General features: G+C 37.8%; 1 protein-coding gene across 2 annotated transcripts in view; it reads right to left on the bottom strand.

The window, feature by feature from the left end:
• The window catches only part of LOC150104861 (E3 ubiquitin ligase Rnf121), a 167,556-nt gene extending 159,550 nt beyond the window's left edge, over window positions 1–8,006 (bottom strand). The window contains exon 1 of one of the 2 annotated variants that reach the window (XM_090396019.1): window positions 7,740–8,006. Coding sequence is in view for 1 of the 2 variants with exons in the window: in XM_090396018.1 (XP_090252144.1) it covers window positions 7,665–7,712 (48 nt within the window). In the remaining variant the exon portion in view is untranslated. Of the gene's footprint in view, window positions 1–7,664 lie in introns of both variants that reach the window. The other variant, XM_090396018.1, reaches the window with a different exon arrangement.
• Window positions 8,007–27,931: the final 19,925 nt, after the last annotated feature.

Here is a 27,931-nt window from a genome sequence, read left to right on the forward strand (position 1 = left end):
TCCCCTCAATAATTTCTCCAAGACCTTAACAACTACTGATGATACACAAACTGGCCTATAATTAGACACTTCCAGTCTGCTACCACCCTTATTCAATGGCACCATCTTACCTTCCTTCCATTCCCTGAGTACCCTTCCCATAGCCAGACTTTCACTGAAAAGCCTGGTCAATAGAGATGTCAGTTCTTTAGTACATTCTCTCAAAACTCGTGGTGAAATACCATCCAGTCTCACAGCTTTACTGGCATTCAGAGTACTCAGTATTTGAAACACGTTCTCCTCTTGCACCTTGAACCTGCCCTATCCCTCTAGAACTAAAACCTATTTCTCCAGGATGAAATACTCCAATAAAGTGTTCATTGAACAATTCCACTGTGTCCTCTGCATTAGTCACATTCCCATTTTTATCCCATAATGTAATTCTTCCATAATCATTTCTCCTCCTACTGGCCACATAACTAAAAAATTCCTTAGGATTTTCTTTGGATCTTAATGCCAATCTCTTCTCATATTCCAGTTTTACCTTCCTCACCATACTAGTCACTCTCATGGCCTGAAGTCTTATATTCTTCATTCATCTGCTCTCCACCCCACTCCTAATATCACTTCAATAATCTCCTTTTCACTTGCAGTTTTTGATATTGTCTGTCATCCACTTGACACCAAATTGTGTTCTCTTCTTCACTCGTGGAATACAGCTTACTATTGCTGCTAACAAATATTCCTTCACAATTTCCCAAGCATTAATGTTATCTCGCCTTTCCAATTCCTCCCTCCATGGAACTGACCCAAGTTGACATCTAAGACTATTATAATCACCCACCTTATAATTCCACATATGTTCCCTTTTCTTTGATAAGGGAACATATGTGGAATTATAAGCCGTGTCTATTCATTTTCCAAGTCAAAACCATATGGTCACTCTCTCTCCAACTGGGGTGGGGGTGGGGGGGGGGGGAGATGTCATCTAAGTTATGTTCAGCTCTTCTGATGCTATGACCAAATCCAAAACTCTTGAACCTCTTGTTCTCTCTATTACATGCCGCCTAAGACATTTGTCCCTCAAGGATTCTAGAAATTCCATTCCCTTATTACTACATGCATTTTCCTCTTCCCAGCTTATACTACTATAGTTAAAATCCTCTATAACAATCATTCTTCTTGCACTTGCCAAGCTGAACTGCCTAAACATCTCCTGCTCCCCTACCCTCTGTGCTTCTTGGCTTGTAGCAACACCCCACTAAATATATTATCTTGCCCACCTCTACCTCACACCATATGCTTTCAAAACCATTAGTGTCACTGCCTTCCAAAGCCTCCACTCTTAGAGGCATAAGTCATCATTTATCATAAGCAGTACTCCTCCACCACGTTTTCCCTTCCAATCCTACCGAAAAATGCTGTACCCTACTACTTCTATTCCTGTTATTATATCATCTTCTGTCAGCCACGTCTTAGAGATCCCAATAATCTTTGGCCAAGCTGATGCTATCAATGCCACCAATTCATCTCCTTTATTCCAGATACTCCTGGCATTAGCATAAAGCATAAAAATGTCAATGCTTCTATACCAATCATTATCCCCTCCAGACTCCACTGGACTCAGTGTTATCTGATGTCGTCCCACTTCCCCCAAGCACCCATTCCCACAAGAGGATACTCTCTCACCCTTGCTACCATCCACCCTGGGAATTCTAGTTTCCCCTGCATTGACACACTGACTCGTTCAGAACAGTAATCTCTCCAGATGTCTACGTCCTTCCTCATTCAAATGCAAGTGATCTCTCTCTCATACAATTCCTCTCTGTCCTCAAATGCCCTCCAAGCATCCACATATTCCAATCCTCACTTCTGACACATTCTGGCTATTATGCTATTCATTATTACTGCTTTTCTGCTCAGCTTGTCACTATCATACCTGGGCAACACACACAATCTTTCCTCTCTGCATTTCCTTTTGTATAACCTCAAGCAAGAATTTCAGCTCTCTCTCGCCACCCAATTTACATTGCCTCTCAAGTCATTCGTGCCCACCATCACAATCATGTCATCCACCCTTTCGCCCTGCAAAATTGCCATAGCTACACTTTCTATCGTTCATCCAGGTCAAACACTCCTTAGACATTCTATCTTGCACATCACAGATCATTGAGTCTCCAGATATTACACTCCTTACCACTCTGTTCCTTGATTGCTCACCTGCATCCCTCACTCTCTCTCCTCTAACTCTTTCACTCTGTGTTCCCCCTACTTACCTGCTGTCCTAGCATCACTCTATCCCTGGTTCCAGCACTCCCTCGCATTCTTCTCACTCTCTCTCTCACTGTTTCCATTTTCTTCTCTTCTATCATTCCTATAACTCTCTCTCTCATCTACTGTTTTTATTCTCTCCTATCATTCCCATACCTCCGTTTTATTTAACTTACTATTTTAAAGATACGTTTCATAGAATAGCATATGGCACCAATGCGACGAAAAACAATGGCATCCAAAAATACGACGCCTTTGTTCAAAAACTTTAATGTGAGGGAGTTTGTCCAGTGTGATATGTGTGGGATGTATTCTTTCCCGAAAGAGGCTGGAGTTTGGATGGAAAATGATAGTGGTGGGAGACTGTGCATAAAGTGTAAGGATAGTGAGGAAATGAAGGATGTGTCAGGTTGCGAGATTGTTGTGGTTGAAGAAAGCCAGAATGTGAGTGAAAATAGTGGCTTGATAGGGAATTGCGATGTTGTACAAGATGGCAATGAGAGCAGTGATCAAAGAGAGAATGGAAACAATTATACAGAGAGAGAAAATGGTTTAAATGATGAAAAAAATGAGGAATTGTTTGTAAGGAGTGAGATCGCAAGGTTACATGGAGTAATACACAGCGTGCAGCAGCAGTTGGAGCACCTGCAAAACTCTTTCCAGAGTGCCTTGGCTAACGGAAATAAACAAGTGTTTGAAAGGAAAAATAAGCGTAAGAGTGGGATAGTTTCAGAAATGAAGGAAAGAGTGTTGTACGGTGACTCGTTATTAAGAGGTGTGATAGTTGGGAGTTTAACTAAATCGTACTTACCAGGTGCGAAATTTAAGGACATAAGTGAGAGTATTAGAGTGCAAAACCAGAGGGTGAAAGAACTGATAGTTGTGGCGGGTATGAATGAATTGAAAGGAGATAAATTTTTTATGAGAGAGGTCTCGAAAGTATTGTTAAAGGTAGCAAAAGAAAAGAGTTACGGAGTTAGGATGGTGAGTTATTTTGCAGCAAACAGAGAGGAGTTTAGAAGGAGGGCCATAATTGAAAATAACTTTATATGCAGGTTATGCAGACGGTGTGGTGTGGAATGAGTTTGATGGGCAAAAGGATTTATACAAGATGAATGGCCTGCATTTAAACAGATTTGGTGTGCGGAAACTGGAAAAAGTGTTGCTGAATGAAGTAAAAATGGATGTGCAGAACCAGGGAAACAAGAACTACCAAGAGAGGAGGGGGGGAAGTGGATATGCGGACATCAGTGAGACAGTTCAGTGTAAGAATATATATAATGTACCCGAGCCAGTACTAAGGACAAGTAATCGGAATGGGATAGTTAGAATAACGCATCAAGATAGAGGTGGGACAAAGGGACCTCTGCATTTCATGTATACTAATGTCAAGAGTATTAGGAACAAGGAAGAGATTTTGGCCTTGGTTGGCTCTTCCTGGCCAGAGGTTATTGGCATTAGTGAACCATGGCTGAAGGAAGATGATATAGTTAGTGGAATAGAATGTGTAGGTAATAGTGTGTTTAGGAGGGACAGAGAGAATAAAATGGGGGGAGGAGTGTTATTGATGATAGCTGATGAACTGCAGCCAAGCAGAATTGAAGTTGTATTGCAGGATAGTGAAAAGAGCTCATTTGAGGCTATTTGGTGTGAGATTGAGACTGGCAGAACAAAATATACAGTTGGGTGCTGCTATAGACCAGGTGATGGAATAGATGGTGGAGATAGTATGCATAAAAATATTAATGAAATGAGTGGAAGGAGGTTAATTATTATGGAGGATTTCAACTATGGTAACATTGATTGGAAGGAGGAGAGGAGACGTGTGAGGAAGGAACTGGATTTTCAATTATTAAGGGATAACTATCTGAGACAGTATGTAATTGAAAATACTAGGGGTGTGAGAGTGCTTGACCTGGTAATAGCATCTGAGAATTTGACTGTAATGAATATGACCATGTTGCCACCTATTGGTGAGAGTGATCATAAGGTCTTGACCTGGGAGGTGGTTAAAGGTGTGGAATTTTCAATTAAGACAAGGTATATGTGGAATTACCATGCTGGCAAGTATGACAAGCTTAGGAGATTGCTTAGTTCAGTGCCATTGCATGTAAAACTGCAAGGGCTGGATGTCGATAGAGCATGGGAAGTGGTCAAAGATCATTTACAGGAGGTTATGGCTAACTGTATACCTAGGGTCCAAATAGTAAAACAAGTAGGGGTTAAATGGATGAAGAACACCATTAAGCTTGAGCTGCAAAAAAAGAAACAACTGTGGAGGGAATTTAAATAGAAAGGTGACCTGCAGGCACACGAACGGTAAAAAGCGCAGGCCAGAAGGGTAACGAGTGTGGTAAAAAAAGCAAAAGCGGGTTATGAAAGGAAACTAGCTATGCAAGTTAAAGAGAATCCCAAACAGTTCTTTCAATATGCTGCAAGCAAAAAAAAAAAACTGTACACAGCAGAACGATTTTAAGGAATGCCGATGGTAAAGAGGTCACTGAATCAGTCGATATAGCAGAATTATTGAGCGAGCACTTTGCAAGAGTATATCATCCAGGTGGTGACATTGAAAGAATGAAGGAACCATTAGTTTACATGGGAATTGTGATGAATGAAGAGGAGATGAATAGTCTATTACAGAACCTTAATGTGAATACATCTGTGGGATTGGATGGTATACTGGCACGGGTCTTATGTGAAGTGGCTAAAGAATTATCAGTGCCCTTGACCATGTTGTTTAATCTGAGTCTCAGATCTGGCTTAGTCCCAAAGATGTGGAAAGAGGGGGAAAATAGTTCCACTGCATAAAGGAGGATCCAAGACTGCTGTTGAAAATTACTGACCGATCAGCATATCAGGAGTCATTTTCAAAGTCTTGGAGAAAGTAGTCAAGGGAAAAATACAGGAATGGATTGATGAAAATGAGATACTGTACGGGGACAGCAGAGCTTTGTGAAGGGTAGATCATGCCTCAGTAACTTGCTCAAGTTTTATAACACAGTGACGGCTGAACTGGATAAGGGTAATGGGTTTACAGTAATACTGCTGGACCTGGCTATGGTCTTTGAGAGGATACTAGATGGAATTCTAATCCGTAAACTGCAACATATGGGAATGGATATAGGGTTGGTGAGATGGATAGGTGGGTGGTTGAGGCAGAGATATCAGAGAGTAGTTTATTCAGGAGTAGAGTCCAAAAGATGGCCTGTGACTAGTGGTGTGCCGCAGGGTTCTGTTCTCAGACCACTGCTGTTTAATTTGTTTATTAACGATATATGGAAGGATCTAAGAGGAACAGTTCATTTGTTTGCTGATGATGCAAAGTTGGGTAGGGCAATAGTGAAATTCGTGGAACTGTACTCCAGGAGATTGATGAGGCCAGGAACTTGGAGGATAGGGTGCTGAAGTTTCGGGAGCACACTGCAAAAGTGGCTAAATCAGCTCATCAACTCACTCGGTTGTTGAAAAATACTTTGACGAGCAGAGACAAGCAAGTTATTATTTCTCTGTACCGAGCCTTGATAAGACCTCATCTCGACTACTGTGCCCAGATTTGGTCACCTAGGTTTCTTCTTGATGGGGAGGAGGTGGAGAGGATTCAGAGGCGAGCAACCAAGATGATAGCAGGTCTATGGAATGAACCTTATAGGAACAGGTTGAAGATTTGTGGGTTGCAGAAATTGGTTGATAGGTGGAAAAGGGGAGATATGATTGAGACATTCAAATTGCTGAAGAGTTTCTATAGGATTAATTCAGAGGATATTTTTGAGATCAGGACTGGTGGTGGGAGAACTAGGGGACATCTATGGAAGCTGGACAAGAGTGTGGTTAGCAAGGGTGTTAGAGCTGGGTTCTCTACTTTTATAGTGGTAAATGAGTGAAATAAGCTACGAGAGTCTGTTGTGGGTGTTATGACAGTGAGCGAGTTCAAGGCAAGGTATGATAGATACTGTGAGAATGTCGAATAGTTGTGTGGAGATGATGTTTAGGGCCTCCCTTGATGAGTCTAAGGACTCCCTGGAGTTGCCCGTAATAATAATAATACCTCTCTCTCATTCCCTCTCTTCTATCATTCCCATACTACCTCTCTCTCATTCCCTCTCTTCTACTGTTTCTATTCTCTTCTATCATTCCCATATCTTTCTCTCTCACTCCTACTCTGATTCACCTTGCATTCATCTCTTCCATTCACCTAATCTCATCTTTCACACTTCTCATCTCATTCCCAAGACATTCCACCATCTCTTTCAGCTCTCATCTCTCTCTCTCTCTCTCTCTGCAAGTTAGCCACACTTACTCGCCATTCATCCTCCGAATCATGACCATCTCTGAAAACTTCCCCATTATGCAAGCCTTCCACACTCCCCATTCTTATTTTTTTCATTATATTTTGCTCGTTATTCTCACCTATCACACTACTCGTCTCTCGAAAATCTCCTGCTCCTGATGCCACGAGGTCGGATATCATAACATCTAACTCACTGAATTCCTCCCATTGCCTACATTTTACGTATATATATGCACCCCCCCCCCCACTCCTTCCCTCATCTGCCAGACATCCATCTACTGGGACACATATATGCCACAAGTCCCGCATACCACAAAATCCTTTATGTTACATAAAACATTTAATTCATTTAACATGAAGAGAAATAAAAATATTAAGTATGGATCAAATACTATGGTTTAAAATGAAGCAAACTTGATGATACAAAATTTCCAAAATATCAGGTTACATTAAAGAATGGAGAACAGTAGGATTACATATACATATATATATATATGCACACACACATACATACATACATACACAGTGATATATAATACTGATACAGCAGAAAATCAGGAGAGCACAATTATTTGTTCCTATATAAACTTGTATGGGAACCAATAAACAAATATTTATTATAAGCCAAAAATATGAGGATGTTAGGAATGGTTATGGTTCTAATTCACAGTAGGATCTCAGCTAATCATCACGAATAGTTAATTATATAATACTTAAATTTAAAGCAGTTTTATTTTTTCAAATTTCCCAAGTAGGAACAATATATAGGTGTGTGTGTATTTCCGAAGAAGGAGCAATATACACATATGTGTTTTTATATATATATAAAAATGTGTGCTTATATAAAAATGTTTATATATATATACACACACGTGTTTATATATATATATAATATATACATGTATTTATATATACACACACGTGTTTTATATATATATATAGTCCTTCAGAAAGGAACAATATACATATATACACAAACGGATCGGACGAGACCAGGACATCCTATCACCAACAGTGTCGTCATGAACTGAAACGATTCCGATAGCACCGGCATAATGAATGCATTTGGACGTATTCGCTCATGGTATAAAAGGATCAGCGTAAAACATTACAATTATCTTACCTCATTAGGTACTAGCCCTGCATGAACTACATCATGCTGATGACCCATTTTGAAAATAATTCAATGTAAACTCACTTCCGCTTAAGAGATTTGCACTTCCTAAGAAATGAGTTGTTGAATCATATGGACGGCTACCATTAAAGCGCGAAGCATCTACGAAACTGATATGAGCAATTCTAACATAAGAAATCTTTCGTGGGAATCAACCATCTGTGCTTTTATCACACATTTAAGTATAAAAACAATATGTAAACAAGCAGTTCTATAGCGCGTGATTCACACTAACTACTACGCTACAGCAATACTCTCCCAACGCACGATACCACATGAAAACAAAATTTGCAAAGCAGGCAATAACTCTCATGGACATAGCGATCCCTTTCGAAAACTAAAAGTAATATATAACAAAATAAACTTTATAAATATAAGCAACTCATCTCCTAACAATGTACATAATAAATATAGCCCAAGAAACCAAAATAAACTTATAAAATATTTTTTATCATTTTGGAAATAAATATAGTAACAAGTAAATAAAAAAAAAATAGATGTTCAGAGAGGGAATAGGAAGAAAATCGTTTAGAAAATGCAGGGAGAAGGGTTAACAAAACTTGGGGGGCCAATGGTGAAATTCAAAAGGCTTCTCAAGACCTCGAGGAACCCATTCGAAACTTGTTACAGGGAGAGACAAATTAGAATTAGTTATACCACTGCTACTAACACATCTTCGTATATACAGTACTTCTTAGTTATTCCTCTTCACTCAAATGGGGGGGGGGGCATAGGGCCTCGACCAAGGATCTCCATCTAACACTATTTTGTGCTTCTCTCTTTATCTGTGACCAGGTCTTCCCAGTCTTTCTGTGGTCTTCTTCTACTCTTTTCTGCCAGTTCATCTTTGCTCCCTCTCTCTTCCTTGCGAATTCCATTCTAATGCTTGTTTCACTTTGTCCCTTTCCGGTTTTCTTAGTAAATGCCCTATCCATCTTCATTTTCTCTGATTTTTGTCATATATCAATCAGAGAATTTCATTTTAAGAAGAATTTCATTTGTAAAATTCTTCTTAAACATTTATTGAAAAAGATTTTTTATATATATATATATATATAATTGGTTTTGTTGTTGTCCATGTTTCTGATACATAGGGTAGAACTGATTTGACATTGTTATTAAATAACTTAATTATATTTTGGAGCCTGTATAGCTCAGTGAAAGTGGCGTTTGTACTCCATGGCCTTTGATTGCCTGAAGGAAGACCTACGTTCAAATGGAGTAGCTGACTAGAGGAACATTTTATAAGCCTTTCTTAGACCGGTTCACGAATTATTCGATCTCTAGCAGGACGTTTTTCTCCAGGAAACTCGAGTTTTTATTCCCATAAACTTAAGAAAATCGACAGTAGAACCCAAACTATCTCAGACAATAAATATATGTTAGGATTAGAAACCACGAGATGGCGGCACTTGCTGGCGCCTCTCTTCACCGCATGCTGGTGAATCTTTATTATTATTTTTTTATTTTTTATTTTTTTCAGGCGACTCCAGGGAGTCCTTAGACTCATCGAGGGAAGCCCTAAACATCATGTCCACACAACTATACGACATTCTCACAGTATCTAACTCGCTATTGAACTCGCTCACCGTCATAGCACCCACAACAGACTCTGGCAGCTTATTCCACTCATTTACCAACTCTAAAAGTAAAGAACCCAGCTCTAACACCCATGCTAACCACACTCTTGCCCAGCTTCCACAGGTGTCCCCTAGTTCTCCCACCACCACCAGCCCTGTTCTCAAAAATATCCTCTGAATTAATCCTATAGAATCCCTTTAGCAATTTGAATGTCTCAATCATATCTCCCCTTTTCCGCCTATCAACTAGTTTCTGCAACCCACAAATCTTCAACCTGTTCTCATATGGTTCATTCCATAGACCTGCTATCATCTTAATCACTCGCCTCTGGATCCTCTCCACCTCGTCCCCATCAACCAAATCTGGGCACAGTAGTCGAGATGAGATCTTATCAAGGCTCGATACAATAACTTGCTTGTCTCTGCTCGTCAAGGTATTTTTCAACAACCAAGTGAGTTGATGAGCTGATTTAGCTACTTTTGCAATGTGCCCCCTGAACGTCATCTCCCTATCCACCAACACTCCAAAGTCCCTAGACTCATCAATCTCCTGGAGTACAGTTCTACCAATGTGGTATACTGCTGCTAATCTTTTCACCCCAAAATGCATAACCTTACATTCTGTCACATTAAATTGACATCCATTCTCCTTAGCCCAGAACTCCAATCTATCTAAGTCATCCTGCAAGTCTTTGACATCTTCTGCATTCACTATCGCCCTCCCCAACTATTCAGCAATCTGTTAATGTATAGATTAAACAGCAGTGGTCCAAGAACAGAACCCTACGGTACGCCACTAGTAACAGGCCGTCTTTTGGACTCTACTCCTGAAGAGCCAATCAAGGCCAAAAATTCTTCCTTCTTCTTCCTAATACTCCTGGCATTAGTATACATGAAATGCAGTGATCCCTTTGTCCCACCCCTATCTTGATGCGTTATCTTCAATGATATATGTTACATATATCTTCAATGATATATGTTTTTAACAATTGTCCGTATTGCTTCTATGTTTCTGAATTCTTCAAGTTCGTTCCGTCTGGTCTGAGTAAAAACTTCATGTTTATTTATAATCTCTACTGCACATTTTCTTTTAGTTTACATATTTTTAGTTCGTTGATGTTATACATTCTAGTTTTGCTTATTACTTTCTTTGTGTTCATTAATCTTATTTTAATATTATTATTAAAATTGTTTGTATAAGTATCTGTTCGTCTTATTGTCTCACGTTCAAAAGAGATCCTATCCATTTTCTTCATATCATTATATGGTCAGTTTCGTTATAAGTTTTTCCATTTGATGCTTTTTCCATGTTACGTTATGTGTGTGTGTGTGTGTGTGTGTGTGTGTGTGTGTGTGTGTGTGTGTGTGTGTGTGTGTGTGTGTGTGTGTGTGTGTGTGTGTGTGTGTGTGTGTGTGTGTGTGTGTGTGTGTGTGTGTGTGTGTGTGTGTGTGTAATGTGTATAAGATTGTTCGTCCTATTACTAATTCATTCGCCGTGCAGTATCATCTATCCAGTTTTCCTTTATATTTCCTATACCTTCTTTTAACATTATCATTTCTCTACCTGTATGATCATTCCCTATTTTAACATGAAGATCCCCCATTAGTATAACTATATCTCTAGGATTTGGGTGATATATTGTCTTTTGTAGTATATTATAAAAGTCATATTTTTCTTTTTCACCTGAATTGTTAATTGGTGCATATGCTTCTTGAAGGAATGCTTATACGTTTCTTATACATGCTTACTAAATAACTTAAGGAATTCACAACGTATTAAATTAAACTTTAATAAATATTTTCAATATTTCGGAAACGTCATGTTGCCATCTTTACAGGAACTTAAAATAAAGACATGTGCATGCAGGCACTACACACAGTAAATGAGGAAGAAGCGGTGAAGCTATTGTTTCTCTGAAAAGTCCTGATGGTTCCCCCTAGCAGGCTATGTAGGTATTCTTGGCCGTTGGGCTGGAGGTCTTCTGATGTATGTCTCCCAAATTTGGGGCAGTCTCATGCAACCAAATTTGTTGAGGTTTAGCATGTTTCTTAGGGCTGAGGCTAATTCCATGAAAAGTCTTTCAAATTTGAATTTGCTATGATGTATTGGTGAAAACGAATGTAGTCCTTGTGTTTTGAAATTCTGATATTCGCTGTTCTGCCTGTTTGGCCAGAGTAGGACAGCTTGCAGCTACAAGGGACGTGGTATACACCAGGTATGTCTAGGTGAAGTGAAGTGGTTGGTCTTTAGTGGAGTAGATAAGGGAAGCCAATTTTCTATATGGTCTGTAACAAGGGGTTAAGTCATGTTTTTTTTTTTAAGATTTTGATAATTTTTTCCGAGGCGCCTCGGATGTAGGAGAATTTTGATGGATTTAGAGAAATCCTCGTTGTGAACGGGGGTTGTAGTTTATTGGTTTCAATATTTTTTGGATTTATTTTTGGAGAGGGTAGCCATTGGCTGAGAAAGTTTAGAGGATGTGGTTTAGTTCAGTGGTTAAGGCATTGTCATTTGAACAGATTAGTTTAGTCCTGTTGTATAGTGTCTTAATAACTCCATATTGTTGTGAGGGGGGGGATGTTGGTGGATGTATCTGCCTGTATGGGTGGGTTTTCTATAAACTGAGAAAACGAAGGTTCCATTCGGTTGGCGGGTGACTAGTGTGTCTAGTAAAGGGAGGCTACTGTTTTCCTCTTTTTACAGGGTGAACTTGATTCTGGGGGTGTTGGTTGTTTAAGTGTGTTAAGAAGGAGAGGAGTATGTCAGAGCCATGTGGACAAATAGCGAACACATCATCAACGTAGCGAAGCCATATGGTTGGTTTTTGTGGGACAGAGTTTAAGGCTTTCTCTTGAAAAGTCTCCATAAAGAAGTTGGCCAGGGGAGGGGAGAGTGGTGAACCCATGGCTGTCCCCTTTATTTGTTTGTAGAATTTTCCTTGCCAAACGAAATAGCCTGAGTTCATTGTGAACTGAAATAGTGCTGAGATATCGGGAGGAAATTTAAATTGGATTAACTCTAAGGGTTCCTTGAGTGGGACATTTTGTGAATAAGAATAAAACATCAAAACTGACCATTATGTCAGTATGTTGGAGTGTAGGGTTTTCTATGCTGGCTTTAAAGTGGGCTGAGTTTTTTAGGTGTGATGGTGTGTTGCCAGTATAGTGTGAGAGCGCTTTCGCCAAATGTTTAGCTAATTTGTATATGGGGAGAATCGATGCCATCCTCTATTGGACGTAACCGCACATTTTCTTTATGTATTTTTGGGAGTCCATATATAAGTTGAGATATGGAGTTAAATGGTTTTAATTTGTGTAACTTCTAACAGGCCAAGAAGTGGCCTTCTTAAGGAGCCTGTGGAGTTTTCTAATTTAAGAGTTGGTGGGAGTGAATTCAATAGGGAGATAAGTAACCCGATCTAATAATAGAGCATTAAGTTTACCTGTGTAGTCCGTTTGGTTAAGTACTACTGTGGAGTTTCCCTTATTCACTTTGGTGATTACTATTTCTTTGTTTTTCTTCATTTCCTGCAGGGCTTTATATTCCTTATTGGATATGTTGGTTTTTGGTGGTCTTGCTTTGGTGTTAATATTGTTGGCGATGTGGTTTGGAAGGTGGCGGATCCCACGTTTAATTTGGATCATTATATCCTCAGCCGGTATTTTTCTGGGAGCAATGGTGAAGTTGTAGCAACGTGAAAGAGCACTGAGTGCTTCAGGCTTTAAATTAACTAAAGAAAGGTTGACGATAGTGTTGGTTGGAAATTTAGGTTCGGAGGTCGGGTTCTTTTTTAATTTCTCAAATTTCCTGATATGTCGACCTCGTATTTTTTCAAATTCTTTATCCGCAGCAGCGCACGAGACGTCGTATAAAATTGACCAAAGCTCGTGATTTAACGTGCTGGAAAGCTTTTCTTCAAGCGCCCGAATAGCTAAGTTTGATCAGCTAGGAGAACGCGCGTGGTGGCAATTTGTTCTCTAAGCAGCTCTTGGCTGGCGCGGTTATAAATTCGGATACTTTTTGAGAAAAGAAATAGTGCTTGAATTTAGCACACTTTGGGATTACCTGATTATCCTGGCAGCGTGCTGGGATAAACATGCCAAACCTCCACAAATTTGATTGCATGAGACTGCCCCAAATTTGGGCGACATACATCAGAAGACCTTCAGCCCAACCGCCAAGAATACCTGCACAGCCCTCTAGGGGGAACCATCAGGACTTTTAGGAGAAACAATAGTTTCCTCGCTTCTTCCTCATTTGCTGTGTGTAGTGACTGTATGCACGTGTCTTAATTTTAAGTTCCTGTAAAGATGGCATACCAAATATTGGAAATATTTATTAAAGTTTAATTTAATTTATATTCTATTGTACGTTGTGAATTCCTTAAGTTATTTAGTAAGAATGGTGCATATCCATTTATAATTTCACTCACTTTATAGAATATTGATTTGAACCTTGCTCTCATGCATCTTTCTGTAATTGGTTCCCATTCTATCATTACAGCTCTTGCTTTACTGGACATTATTATTGCCACTAATTTTCACGTGTACTTTCCCATCGTTGTTTCCAGCTATACTATTGTTTCTTCTGAACTCAACTGGATCAATCTATGTCCATTCTATATTGTCTTACTTATTGCCAGTATATATTTTGTAATCTTTCATTTTTTTTGGCTATATTCGCCTATATTCGCTGCTTTTGATCATACTCCTCACTTTCCAACATCCAATTCATATTGTTTTTTGGCTAAAAAATAGTTTATATGGCTCTTTTAGTTTTCGGTTCTTGTCCGAATTTTCTGTTGTATTCCTCAATTTCCTCCATAACAGCTTTTACATGTTTCTTCATAACAGCTTTTACTATGATATACAATTCTCAATAGTTTATCTTCATTTATTATTACATTTTAGTCAGATATTTCTGTGATCCTGGTTTCCATACTAAAACACTTTTTATGCAGGTGGGTTGCTAGCCCTTCTCTTAACCCTCAACTATTAACCTGGGTTTAGGACCTGCATCATGTGTAACAGCCACATCATGGCTGGCTTTCATATACAGTAGACTTTAGTTAATTGGTACAGCCGTTTATTTGGGATAGATCTTAAAGTGCAAAGCTAGATCGGGAAAACTGCCAACGTCCTATCATTCTTATTGTACAAGCAGCTCCAGGGAGTCCAAAGACATCGCAGGAGACCCAAACAATCCAAACAATTTACCATAACTCTCCTCAAACCCACTGACAGACAAAACATTCACAATCTTAATGAGAGACCATCATCACTCATTAAGGTTGATCTGAAATAGTCGTTGTTTCTCTTGCTTGATACGTAACGAAAGAACTCTTTGGGATTTCCTTTGGTCTGCTCAGCAAGATTCGTTTCGCAATTTGATTTTTCTTTCCTTACCATGCTGGTCACCTTTCTTGCCTGAGCCTTGTACTGTACAGGAAAATGCTTGTAAACTCATCACACTCTTAATCAATTTTCATGGATGAGCTGACCTCTAGTTTTCCTTGCGTTATTCCTGTGCAGAAATATTTCGTCCATATCAATCCTATAAACCCTCATAAGCAACTTATATATCTGTATCATATTCCTCCGTTATCTGCCGATCAACTAGCTTCTGTAACCCCAAAATCTTCAATTTCTCCTCATATGGAGCATCACACAGTCCTGCCACCATCTTAGTTACTCTCCTCTGAATCCACATCTCCAAAAAACCTAGATGACTAGATATGTGCGCAGTAATCCAAATGAGGCCTTACCAACTTATAATGCGTAATAATAACCTTGATAACGTTGCACGTCAGGGTGTTCTTCAATAACCAGGGAATCGTATGAGCTGTTTAATCGTTTTTGCAATATGTCCTCTGAATTTCGATTCCTATCCACAACCCCCTTCCCCAGAAAAAAATCCTGGCTTCATCAAGTTCCTTGAATACAGTCTCATCAATATAGTACACAGATCGTAATATTTTCACTCCAAAATGCATAATCTTACACTTGGTCACATTAAATTGGCATTCATTCTTCTTTGCCCATACTGCTAGTTTATTTAAATCATCCTGTAAGTTATGAACATCATTCATATTGACCTTTCTATCACTTCAGATGATTCAGTATATCATTAACAAATGAATTAAATAGTAGTGGCCTAAGTACAGAGTCCTGACAAGTCACTTATCTGAATAAAACACGCGCGATGGCGTTGTTCATTGGATGACGCTAGCGACGTTATATCGTACAATGATCCATATAAATAATATGGCATAATAACCTATATTAACTTACTTGTATCAGAGTCTTAATTTCATATAATTATAAAAGTATCAATAACCTATATAACTTACTTATAAAGTTATCTAATTATTTTTGAATCTGTACGATAATTTTACTGGAAAAACTTATAAAATCTTTAAATATACATCTATAATTCAGTGGCTCAGAAGTAATGCGGCAGTTGCCCGAACAATAGTCTCTACGATTTCATCATTAATTAATAATTTATTTGCATTATTTACTGATTGTTGTCTGATGTTATTAACTGAAAATTACTTTGATTTCGGAAATCCCAATAGTACAAGATTCGAACCATGGAGGATCGCAATTAGCAAACACAGATGAAAAGCATGTCTTCTTTATTATTTTTATAAAACGGGGAATGAGATTAAAATTTTTGAAGAGCACTTTCATTGGATAATAAAAAGAAACACAGTGGCCAAGGGCTTTGAAAATACTAATTCAATGTTTGGTAAGCCTTGAAAACTTGAAGAATCTCCATCTATGCCGGGAAAAAAATAAAAATAAAATAAATGAATAAATAAATAAAAAACATGTTATTGAAGCTCCTTTTTAGCTGAAGTCGAAGAAAGCCACACATAGGCTAAAAAATAATAGGCTAAAAAATAAGAATTTCAAAAACATTCATTCAGGAGTTCTTCACGAGCTCAACATGAAACTATATCAACCTCCCACATCACTGGTAAGTTTTTTCTGTTTAAATATACAGGGTGTTCGGGATAAATTTGACAGTTTCGTAAGGAAAAAGAAAATCTTCTTTGTATCTATTAAATTTAATGAATTGACAAAAAAACATTACAGGCAGAGTTAATTACAATACTATCAACAAGATTTACTCAAAATAACCACCATTAGCATCGATCACAGCTTCAATTCTGCTTCGGAACCTCGAACAAGCTGATGCTACAGTCTCCCTGGGAAGGGCCGCAAAAACTGTTTTAATTTTATCCATTAACTGGGCTTTTGTATTACTGGAAGTGCGATTGGTGTCTTTTTCAACTGCGCCCCATACAAAATAATCCATGGGGTTAAGGTCTGGGGTGTTTGGAGGCCAAACATTTGGACTGGTGAAGTCGTAGAAATTTTCAGACAACCATTTTTGACTTTTCCCAGAGGTGTGGCAAGGGGCCGAATCCTGCTGCCATACATACGGCCTACCATTGGCTACCCTTGTTATCCAGGGCTTGACTACAGTTAGCAACTCCACGAACAAAGCCCGAATTCCAATGCCAGGGTTCTTCAACACCTGTTCCTGCAGATTTGCGAGGAATTCTGCTGTACGAACGCAATCAGATCGTCTGCTAGGGATCTTTCTTCTTGCTACATCCTCGTAGTCACCATTGCAAGTCTCTAGTTCATGCCTGATTGTTTTTACTGTATTCAGGGAGCATTGGGCAGCAGTCGTAATATCCTTATTTTGATGGCGGGCACGAATCATCATGATACAAGTTATTCTCTTCCATGATTCAGGTGGGTTCCAGCTATCCATCCTTTCTGACATCTTGTATATGAATGAAGAAGGGTCCAAACTTTTAAATGAAGAGAAGTGTGTGTTAATACATGTAACTTACGGAAAAATATAATTAATTATAAATATGTCAAATTTATCCCGAACACCCTGTATATGTATTTGCTGAATCTATCAAATCTGTGTTTGCTAGACCTTTTCTGTATGGACTAATGAAAAAAAAAAAAACACTAATTTGTATTCTCAACTATGATCTTTATATAACACACGTTTCGATGGCTAAATTCATATTTTCAACCTACAGCTAGTAAAAAAAAGCACTGCATATTGCTATATTATCACTACACTTGAGAATTTCGGAAAGTTACAGTAAATAATTTTGTAAATGAATGAGTAGTTTTGTATAAATATAAAAAAAAAATTACATTTAAATATTCACTCAAAGAAATATTAAGTTATTAAAGAAGCCATATTTTTTGTGTATGTATTTCAAATGGATCCTTTTTTTCCAAAAATATTTCTTTTTTGACTATCTCATGTAACAATGTCATATTTGTTCTAATAAACAGACAGTTAAGAAACTGTAAAAAGGAGATTTAAGCGCTCCTATGATCTTTATCCAGGATTTGTAGATCAACTTGGGTCTTATCATAGCCCATCTCCTAAGGTTATTCAACACTTGACACGTAATAAAATTTATAAAAGGCGATATTTTTTATTACCCCTCCTTCCCAACCCTTTACGCTCATGCATCAAAGTGGCCTCAACCTCAAGCCACTTGCTCCACAACCTCATCCACACCTCGGCCAGGCTATACATAAATTTCCCGCCATCTAACCATCATTCGAAATTTCATGCTGCTAACATGAAAAATGCATGGAAAGGACATACATTATTCCATGTTGCAGAAAAAGGAAAATATAATAAACACCAATAGTACACGTGACTTCATAATTAGAGTCCTTATATTTCCCTTAATTCTGTGAGGTTATGAAACGCACACTTTACTCCATTACTGGACATAAGTTCACTTGGATATATTACGCTGGATATTTCCACGCGAACATGTCTTTTATAGGAGTGCTATTCCACCTTTGTTATCCATAATTCATTATCACTCAATAGTACATTCCAAAGAGATTTTTGTGACGTAACACTGAACAACTAACAATGAAATGTGTCAATAATGATATACTTGGAGTATCATTATTGATACATTTCATTGTTAGTTGCTTAGTGTAGAGATACCGAACAGAATGTCATATCTGAAGCGACTGTCATCATGTGTCTAACATTGTCTGGTCAATTTTGAAGGAATTTGTCATAATGAAAACTAAATAATAATAAAAAATCAGCTAATGCCTTTTTATTCCTGTATAGGGAGTAGGTGAGGACGTTTAGTGCTATCTAACTTTTGGAGACTGAGTGGGCAGTTGAATCTCTACTGGCAGCCAATCAGAGATAGCTGGCCCAAGGCTATCACTAATTAAGCGACACACAGTGAAGAAAGACGGCTCAACCACTGCCGCCATCTCGTGGTCCCTAAAACAATATATTCAAAAAAAAAAAAAAAATCAGCTAACGCCTTTTTATTCCCGTATATACGGGAGTAGGCGAGGCCATTTAGCCCTATCTAACTTTTGGAGACTGACTGGGCAGTTCAATCTCCACTGGTACCCAATCAGAGACAGATGGCCCAAGGCTATCACTAATTAAGCGGTACGCAGTGAAGAGAGACGGCTCAAATGTGCCGCCATCTCGTGGTCTAACCCTAACACAATATATTTAATGTCTGAAATAATGTGGGTTCTACGGTCGATTTTCTTGAGTTTACAGGACGAAAAACCCGAGTTTCCGGGAGGAAAAACCTGCTTGCCCGTGCTAGAGATCGACTAACTCGGGAACCGGTCGAAAAAAGGCTTAGAAAAATTTCCTCTAGTCGCCGACTAGACTCGAAACCAAGACTTCCTTCGTGCGGCCTAGCGCGATGGTGTGCAAACGCCACATCCACTGAGCTACACAGGCTTCTAATATATTTAATGTCTGAAATAATGTGGGCTCTACGATCGATTTTCTCGAGTTTACGGGACGAAAAATCCGAGTTTCCGGGAGAAAAAACCTGCTTGCCCATGCCAGAGATACACTAACTCGGAAACCTGTCGAAAAAAGGCTTATTATTAAATTACTTCAACATCACCTATCGAAACAACAGAGACACGTATCGTATAACACGACCTACAACAACTCTCTACATCCCTACACCCTTCAACAATTCATGCGGTTCTTTTGTGAGATCACATTAGATACCCACGCAACTCAAAACCAACCAAGAAATTTAAAACACATAGATAACTGCAGAACATTAAAACACATAGACAACTACAGAACATTATAACACAGAAAACTACAGAACATTAAAACACATAGATAACTACAGAATATTAAAACACGAACTCTGGAAAATATACCAACAAAGTTAATATACCATTAACACTAATATACACATCACAAATCACCAGTATCTAATGCCAACATTCCATACATAAACAGTAGCAACAACATAAATAGTGAAGCCTAAATCCCACTCTCTTCACAAAAGCTAACCCAAGCTTCGAAGTAGGTGGGATGAACTCGCCTCACTCAACCACACGTAATCATTATAACCAAAGAAGCAGATGATGTAAAAATACATAATACAATAAAGAAGATACTGAAGATACTTATTAGTATGTGATAATATCATTAATATAACACTCTTATGTAACATGAAAAAATAATGTACTAAATTATTATTATAATTAAAAAATTATATAAACAAAAAAAAATTATTATACCAGAAAATTCTGAATAATCTTCATTGTTAACATTAGAAGAACATGTGTTGTAAATACATAATATACAGGCAAAAAAAATACTATTAAATTTTAGTTGAAATCAATGTAGCAAATGTAGCACTTAGAGCTGAACTCTGTAAAATCATAAGTTGCAATGTCACACCAGATGTCTATTGTATGTGTAAATATTTTAGCAACCAATAAATTACTATTACTATTAAAAAAAATTAAAATACAGTGTTAAATGAAGTCAGGGATATTGGAACATATGAACTCCATAAATAACCGTATAAGATTACCACCATCAAAAGCCTTACATAAATCTAAACTAAAACAGCTCCTCTTAGATGCAAATGCTGTGATTAAAACCATCACAACCAACAGTATAAAGGAAAGAAATCAGCTCCTATACAGCTCAGCTATATTATTACAGTGAATCTTGGTTGCCAACCGCAAGAACAAAAGCAGAGGATGAAACAATCTGCACCATGGAAAATCCGGTTGGAACGAAAAGTGAACAAACTTCGAGCAGATTTGAGCTACTTAAAGAGTATTAAAGAAGGACGGCTGAAAATTAATAACATCAAAAACAAACTGATTAACACATATAATTTGGCCAACAAAACAATTGCTGAAGTTATTGAAGAGCTAAAAGAAAGAATTGCAGCGACTGCACAGAAAATTAAAAGATATGAAGCAAGAATAAACTAATATGTGTAAAATATGCAATTTCGACAGAACCAACGTCAGTTATAACAGCCTCTCCATTGAAATACAAATGCAAACAATAATTCGCTAGAAAAAGAGGAAAGAAATACTCAAATTTTGGAAGACAATCTGGGATAATCCTATTGAACACAATAAAGATGCCTCTTGGATTAAGGAAATAGAATCAGAAACGAAACAAAAACAAATGCAAAATGTTATCATCACTAAAAAAATGGACAGCGCACAAGCTAGAAAATTAAAAAACTGGAGTGCACCTGGCAAAGACGAACTACATGGATTTTGGTTAAAACATCTAACCAGCCTACATGATCGAATTGCAGAACAATTGAATTAACTGTTGCAGTTTAACTCAGTGGAAGACTGGATGATATCTGGGAGCACTTTTCTTTTCATGAAAGATAAGGGTGCAGACCGAAGTAACTATCGCTTAATAACGTGCCTACTAACTATGCTTAAGCTGTTCACTGCAATCATAGCAAATTCCATATACCACTACTTATTAGATAATCAGATTTATCCGATTGAAAAAAAAAAAGGCAATTTTCAAAAATCCAGAGGAGGAAATGACCAGATCCTTATTAAGAAAATAATCCTCAGAAATTCAAAAAACTAACTTAAACATGCAATGGATAGATTATAAGAAAGCATTCGATTCCCTCCCACACTCCTGGATCCTAAAATCACTAAAAATATTTGGAATTAGTAAAAACATATGTTCGTTTCTGGCCGCTGCTATGAAATCATGGAAAACAACTTTAATAGTGAATAATGAACGATTCGGAGATATCAGCATTAAACGTGGTATTTTTCAAGGTGATTCCTTTTCACCAATGCTTTTCAACATTTCTTTGAAACCTTATCAATGATTCCGAAGAAAACAAAAACTTGGATATGAAATTCCTAAATGCAATATTAAAATTTCCCATGTGTTGTATATGGATGACTTGAAGTTATATGGAAATCGGCCCAGCAAATAGACTCTTTACTGAACATAGTTCGTATTTTCATTCAGGACATCAAAATGGAATTTCGTGTAGATAAATGCGCAATTTTATCTATTAAACGAGGAAAAATTAATGACACTAGCAATTTTAATAATTGCTAGTGTCATTAATTGAAAATTGAAAACGAAACAACAAAAATTCTCTGGGACATTCGAATACAAACTGATTGGCATTTGGAACAAAAAAATAGTCCTGACATCACAATTGTCGAACATCGACAGATTTGGATTATCGATATCGCAGTACTCACTCAGGGATAACAACATTAATAACGAAGAACTGGAAAAAATTACTAAATATCGAGATATGGCAATCGAACTTAGGGTAGGTTATTGGCAGACTGTGGCTTAAACACACTAAAGTTATTCCAATATTTATCGGTGCACTTGGCGTAATTTCAAAGAAGCTATCCAACTATTTACAGCAACTGAATCTCGAAGTGACCCCATATGACCTACAAAAAACAGCATTACTTGGAACAGTCTTTACGACGTTACCTGACAGAATATTCTTAGATTCTTGGATAGAATCTGAAATGTTTTGTATCACCAGAAAATACGAACTATGTTCACCAGTCAAATTGTTGTTTCAATAATATTTGTTTTTTAAATAAAGTTGTTTAAATCTTGTTTTGACTGTATATCAATTATGTGAATAAATAATAATAATATAAAATGATAACTCAATAAATGAAATGAAATAAAAAAAAAGTTGTGTTGTGGCCTTTCTTGATACCTCATGATTCTCCTTTGTATAATAAAGCTGGTTTTACTTATATGGCAGTGTATTGATAAACTTGTATTATTTATACGTTCTAATAGATTTATGTCCACGCGGTTAGCCTAGTGGCTATGCGCTATGCAACCATATGCCTGGGGAAGGCGTGTCCTAGGTTTGCTTCCCATCGGCGACGTGAGGAGCTCAAGGATCTTCTTCAGCAATAGCCAAGTTAGCCGGTCTTGGGTGTGGACAGCAGGGTTTTTTCCACCAGTTTATCTGGGGTTTTTCATCTCGCAAGCGGCAAACCGGTCACGTGAACACACACGGATGCAGTCATGAATATCGCCCTTAGGCGATGCAGCAGAGGAGTGGCGAACCGGCTGCATTAATACGCCCGTAACCCCTCATTAGGAGGGGACTCAACCCGTTCCAGACGGATGAGAAGGAGGAGGAATTGATTTATTTCAGAGAATTGTTATTACATGACTTTCTTTGAAGTAAAATGAAATGACTTCCTTTGGTTCGGCAAAAAGGCTAATCCGACAAGGCACTAAAACGAAAGATGCAGAAAATCGGTGGTGTATCTAAAGCAAGAGATTACATCTCCATCACTTGGTGATAACATTACCTACACCTAAAGTTTCGCATCCTTCGAGATAAGTGGCTAGAAAATTGTGAGTTTAACTACTGAAGAACTTTGAAAAAGATAGCATAATTATATTCTTAATTTCATAATGTGTTTTCAGTATGAAAATACATGAATCCTGCAAGCAAGCAAACTGGCCGAATAACACATGTAATTAACATGCATAATGTACTAACCGTATTACTTTTACTTGCTCTTCGGACAATTCGATCTACTTTATACATAACTATATTCATTTTAGTCATGCAGGTGAAGTAGCTATAATACTGTATAAAATATGTTGTAAATTGCATTTAATCCTATACCGATTTTATTTCAAAATGTTGTTTCTAAATAATTTTCTTCTTTTTTTTTTTTGAGTTTAAAAAGGGATATATTTTAGTTTACTGTTCAGAGTTCGGAAAAATCTGAAATTCAAGAAATTTAATAGATTGTTAATGTACAATATACAAGTAAGCCTTATATATATATATATATATATATATAGTAATGAAAACAAATTTTACGGTAGCATCTGTGCAATAGTTTTTACGTTGCCCCCCCCCCCCTCTCTCTCTCTCTTAACGAACCCTCACGTTGAGGCCTTTTCTTTAGGCTACATTGTGGTGGCCATCAACAGAGAGTAAATTTCCAACTGTATAATCACGTGCACTGAATGGACAAAACTTCAGAGATACCTACTTAACAGTGTGTTGGTCCCCCTCCTCTACTCTTCGAGGAATTGATATTACTAGATGGCGGAGGTAATTCCAGCCATTCCTGTTGCAACATTGTCCATAAGTGCGCCTTAGACGTCGGTCCCGAATACATGGATCTAATGTTTGGCTCTGTGGCATTCCAGAGAGATTCGATCGGATTTAAGTCCGGAGATCTTGGGGCCACTAAATGATCCCAAACTCAGATGAGTGTTCCTTGAGCCATACTGAGTACAGAATTCATCAATCTACACAACTCTAGTCCGCTCTGCAGCAGTATAGTTTTGATAGTCCCGACACTAGGCGAGGCGCAATACCCGATGACGCAAGGTCAACAGTAGTACACGATTAGGGTGTCGGCTCCAGTAGCCCATGGTATGAAGGGTATACAGCGTACCGTTCGCTCCGAACGGTACGCTGTATACCCTTCATACTATGTCCGCTTCATACTATGTCCAAGAGATTTCAAGTGATGACGACGTCTGGCCACTCATAAATAAAGAACACGTTAATTTTTAAGAGAGTGATAACGATTAAAATATGCACTTTATTTTATGTTGATTAAAACATATGTGCATTATGTGCAATACAATTTTTAATTTTATAAGTTTACACTATGTATTTGTTTCATAGTTTATATGTTTTCTTAATTTACATATATTACCTGAATTAAATAAAAAAATATTTTTATTGGGTATATCATTGTTTATATATATATATTTAAAAAAAAAAACGATTTCGGAATCTAACCTTACTTCTTCTGTGATCTCGCATTCCGCGATTTATATAACGCGGCATTTCTATGGAACCTAACATCAGCGTTATACGAGCATTACCTGTATAAATATATATGACTAGTTCGATATTTACATACTGCAACTTAGTTAATGAAAGATATTATTGTACTTACTCTTCAGTTCATTCTGAATAATCTTGTGATATCATTTTTGATCTTGCACAAAGTACTAAACAACTCTTTACACTTTTTAATAACATCAATGCTGTAATAATTGTTAATCGTGCAATTTCCATAAATTATATACTGCTCTCTATGCGAATCGGTGTTTCCTTCATCTTCATTTTCGATGATTTGAGCAGGGGGATCACTTTGTCTCAAAGACAAGTTGGTACCCTGTTCATAGCTGGTAGAGGGGAAGTTTTCATAACAAAACGAATGTCTGCAATGAGGACAGATCACACGTATTTTTGATGGTTGTCACTTCTTCTTCTTCTAATTTCCTAGATCTTTTCTGAAAGAGAAGAAATTAACAATTTAGGATTAAAATTTAGAATAAACAAGGCGACTCATTAATTTCCATCATATTAAATTTAGTAATGGATATTATAATAAAAAAGCAGATTAAAAGTAAGCAAATATATCCTTAAACACCTTTTTTCCAGAACAGAAAGTATGCTTAGCTACTTTAGTCCTAACCAATTTCTTGAAGATAGAGCATTCAACCTTCATCTTTCATCAAGACCTCACTCATAGCGAATCCAGACTATCAATGAATCAAAGGAATTCAGGAAAGACAAATACATATATGTTTTTTTAGTTTAAATATAACAATCTTATACAGGATTAACCGATTTTGGTTCTCTGCAGTCAAGCTGAAAGGATACATTGTTTGTCGAGGTATATTACATGGGAATAACAGTTGTTATAAGACGAATTACATTTTTCATGCCACTAACAGTTATTTTGACATGATACTGTCTTATAATAAAATAATAGTTGCTATAGGACAATATTACATATTTACATGAAAGTAACAGATGATCATTATTCACACTGTTAAGCGCGCGCATGCACACACACACACACACACACACACACACACACACACACACACACACACACACACACACACACACACACACACACACACACACACACACACACTCTCTCTCTCTCTCTCTCTCTCTCTCTCTCTCTCTCTCTCTCTCTCTCTCTCTCTCTCTCTTTCTTTCCCTTTTCTTTCTGAGGGAGGGGCAATGATCACTTCTAAGTTGGAAAGTGAACTGTGATTCAGTCGCCAGGAGTTGATTCCGTGGACTACAGCCTTGGTAGAAAAGATCTAGTGGTGTTGTTCTGCCTGTGGTGATGATGCTCATGTAGGATACGACTTCTCAACTTTTATTTGAAGGATGCAAGGAGATGGTCAGCTGCCTCTCTCTCTCTCTCTCTCTCTCTCTCTCTCTCTCTCTCTATGAAACTGTTGTGCTGTCTGGTCATATATGTTGAAGATAGCTGTATATTACTGCTTTAGCAGCGCTGAAGAATGTTGTAGATCGAATGGTTATTTGACTCTGCATGAAAGAGATTGAAATAATCTTCTTCTGTATGAAGACTACTGCAGATTAAGGCTACCGTTTCCCGAGACAAACGAATTAATTGTCTGTTGACTGGGCATTCTAAATAGATATGCAGGACGGTTCCTGATCGGTAGCAGTACAGGCAGTTATCTGAGGCATCTGGGTTAAATTTTCGTAATATACTTGGAGTGGTTAGTGCATTATACCAGTTAACCACTGAATATCTGCGTTGGGTTTGGTGTCTCTTGTGCGATATCGCAGGTTGTGCAAGAAACAATAATTAATGTTTCTCAAATTTTGGTAAGTTTTATGCAACCGTATTTGTTTAAATTAAGTTGACTCCTGAGCACACTCAAAATCTGCAGATTAAAAAAAAAAAAAAACAGTCTTTCTTTTTTGAATTTACTATGGTGGAACATGGTGGGTTTTTTCCAGAGCCTGTGGGTTGTATCCAAAACATGGTCTGCAAGGCCAGATTGACCATAATCATGATTGCAGTTATATGACTTGTGTGATTTATTAACCGGATGGTTGCTGATCGAAGTAAGTCAGTTTACAGAAACAAGGTACTCTATAAACTCCAAGCACTGAGAGAGGGGGGAGTTGATCTTTGGCGGAACGGATAAGGGTAGCAAGTTTACGGTGGGGCTTAAAAGCTTTATAGAGGTTGTACTTTTTTTAACGATCTAGCTATTTTTTCTAATGTGCCACGTATGTAAGGTATGGTGATGGCATTTCTGAAGTCCTTCTGAAGAGATGGACGGGGAATGGGGAAGGACTTGATTATTTTTTAAATTCTGTAATCACTGTAGCCATTGGAAAGGAAGATGTTGTGTATGTGTTTGAGTTCGGTCGAAAGTGCAGTTTCACTGGAACAAAGATTGTGGGCTATATTGGTTAGAGTTTTAATAATACCATATTCCTGAGGGGTGGTGGGAGAGTTTGTGAACGTATCTGCCTGTATGAGTAGGTTTTCTATATACAGAGAAAGAAAGGTTACCATTAGGAAGGCGTGTTACTAAGGTGTCTAGGAGGGTAAACTATTGTTATTTTCCTTTTCCATCGTAAACTGGATTCTTGGACGTAGGCTATTGAAATGACTGAGGACGGAGTCTAATTGTGTTTGGGCCATGAGGCCAAATAGAGAACACATCATCTACATATATTAGATAGATATGTATATATCTGGTTATAGAGGGGAAGAGTATATGGCTCGTTTTTCAAAATTTTCCATGTAAAAATTGCCAAGGGGGGGGGAACCCATGGCGTTCCTTTCTGTTTGTAGATTTTGTTCTTCCACTATTGTATTGTATTTGTGCGTGTTGTTGCAAAACGTTTTTTTTTTGTTATCCCTGAAGATGTCTCTATGACTGCTACGAAATATTGGAAGCATTAAAATTAGTTTTAATCCTTTCTCCGTGCTGATAATATTCCATTAAACCTCTAACATGAAGTGTTAGAAAGCTGTAGATTTTGTTTATGTTGCAGGGTGTAAGTTTTCCCATGCATTGTTGGATTTTATCAGAAAGATAGGCACCGGATCTTCTGAGTCAGGAGGGATGAGCCGCCCCTCTTCCGTTATGCTATCAGGCATAGCAGCCCGAAAAGCGGATTTTACACTGTGTATCTGCTCAGCCAGATTCCCATATTCCAGGTTTGAGAGCGATTTTGGAAAGCGCCAGGTGTGGCTCAGAGAAAGAATGTCACCCAAGACCCGACCCTCACGCCTTGTCAGCTCCATGGAGGAAAGAAAATCTCTTTCTGAGTAACAGGGTTCCTTACCATCGCGTTGTGGAAGATGGATTCCATGAGGATTTCAGGAATCGGATGACGTATTCGCTGTGTGTTGAATGTTTAACTTCTTCCATCTTCGAAGAGCATCTTTGTAAAAGTTTGTTAGATTCATTGTCACGTGTGCTGTTGT

This window comes from Typopeltis vanoorti, chromosome 7, assembly GCF_054136105.1.
Source record: "Typopeltis vanoorti isolate ZY-2024b chromosome 7, IOZ_Tvanoo_1.0, whole genome shotgun sequence".
Classification (NCBI taxonomy): Eukaryota; Metazoa; Arthropoda; class Arachnida; order Uropygi; family Thelyphonidae; genus Typopeltis; species Typopeltis vanoorti.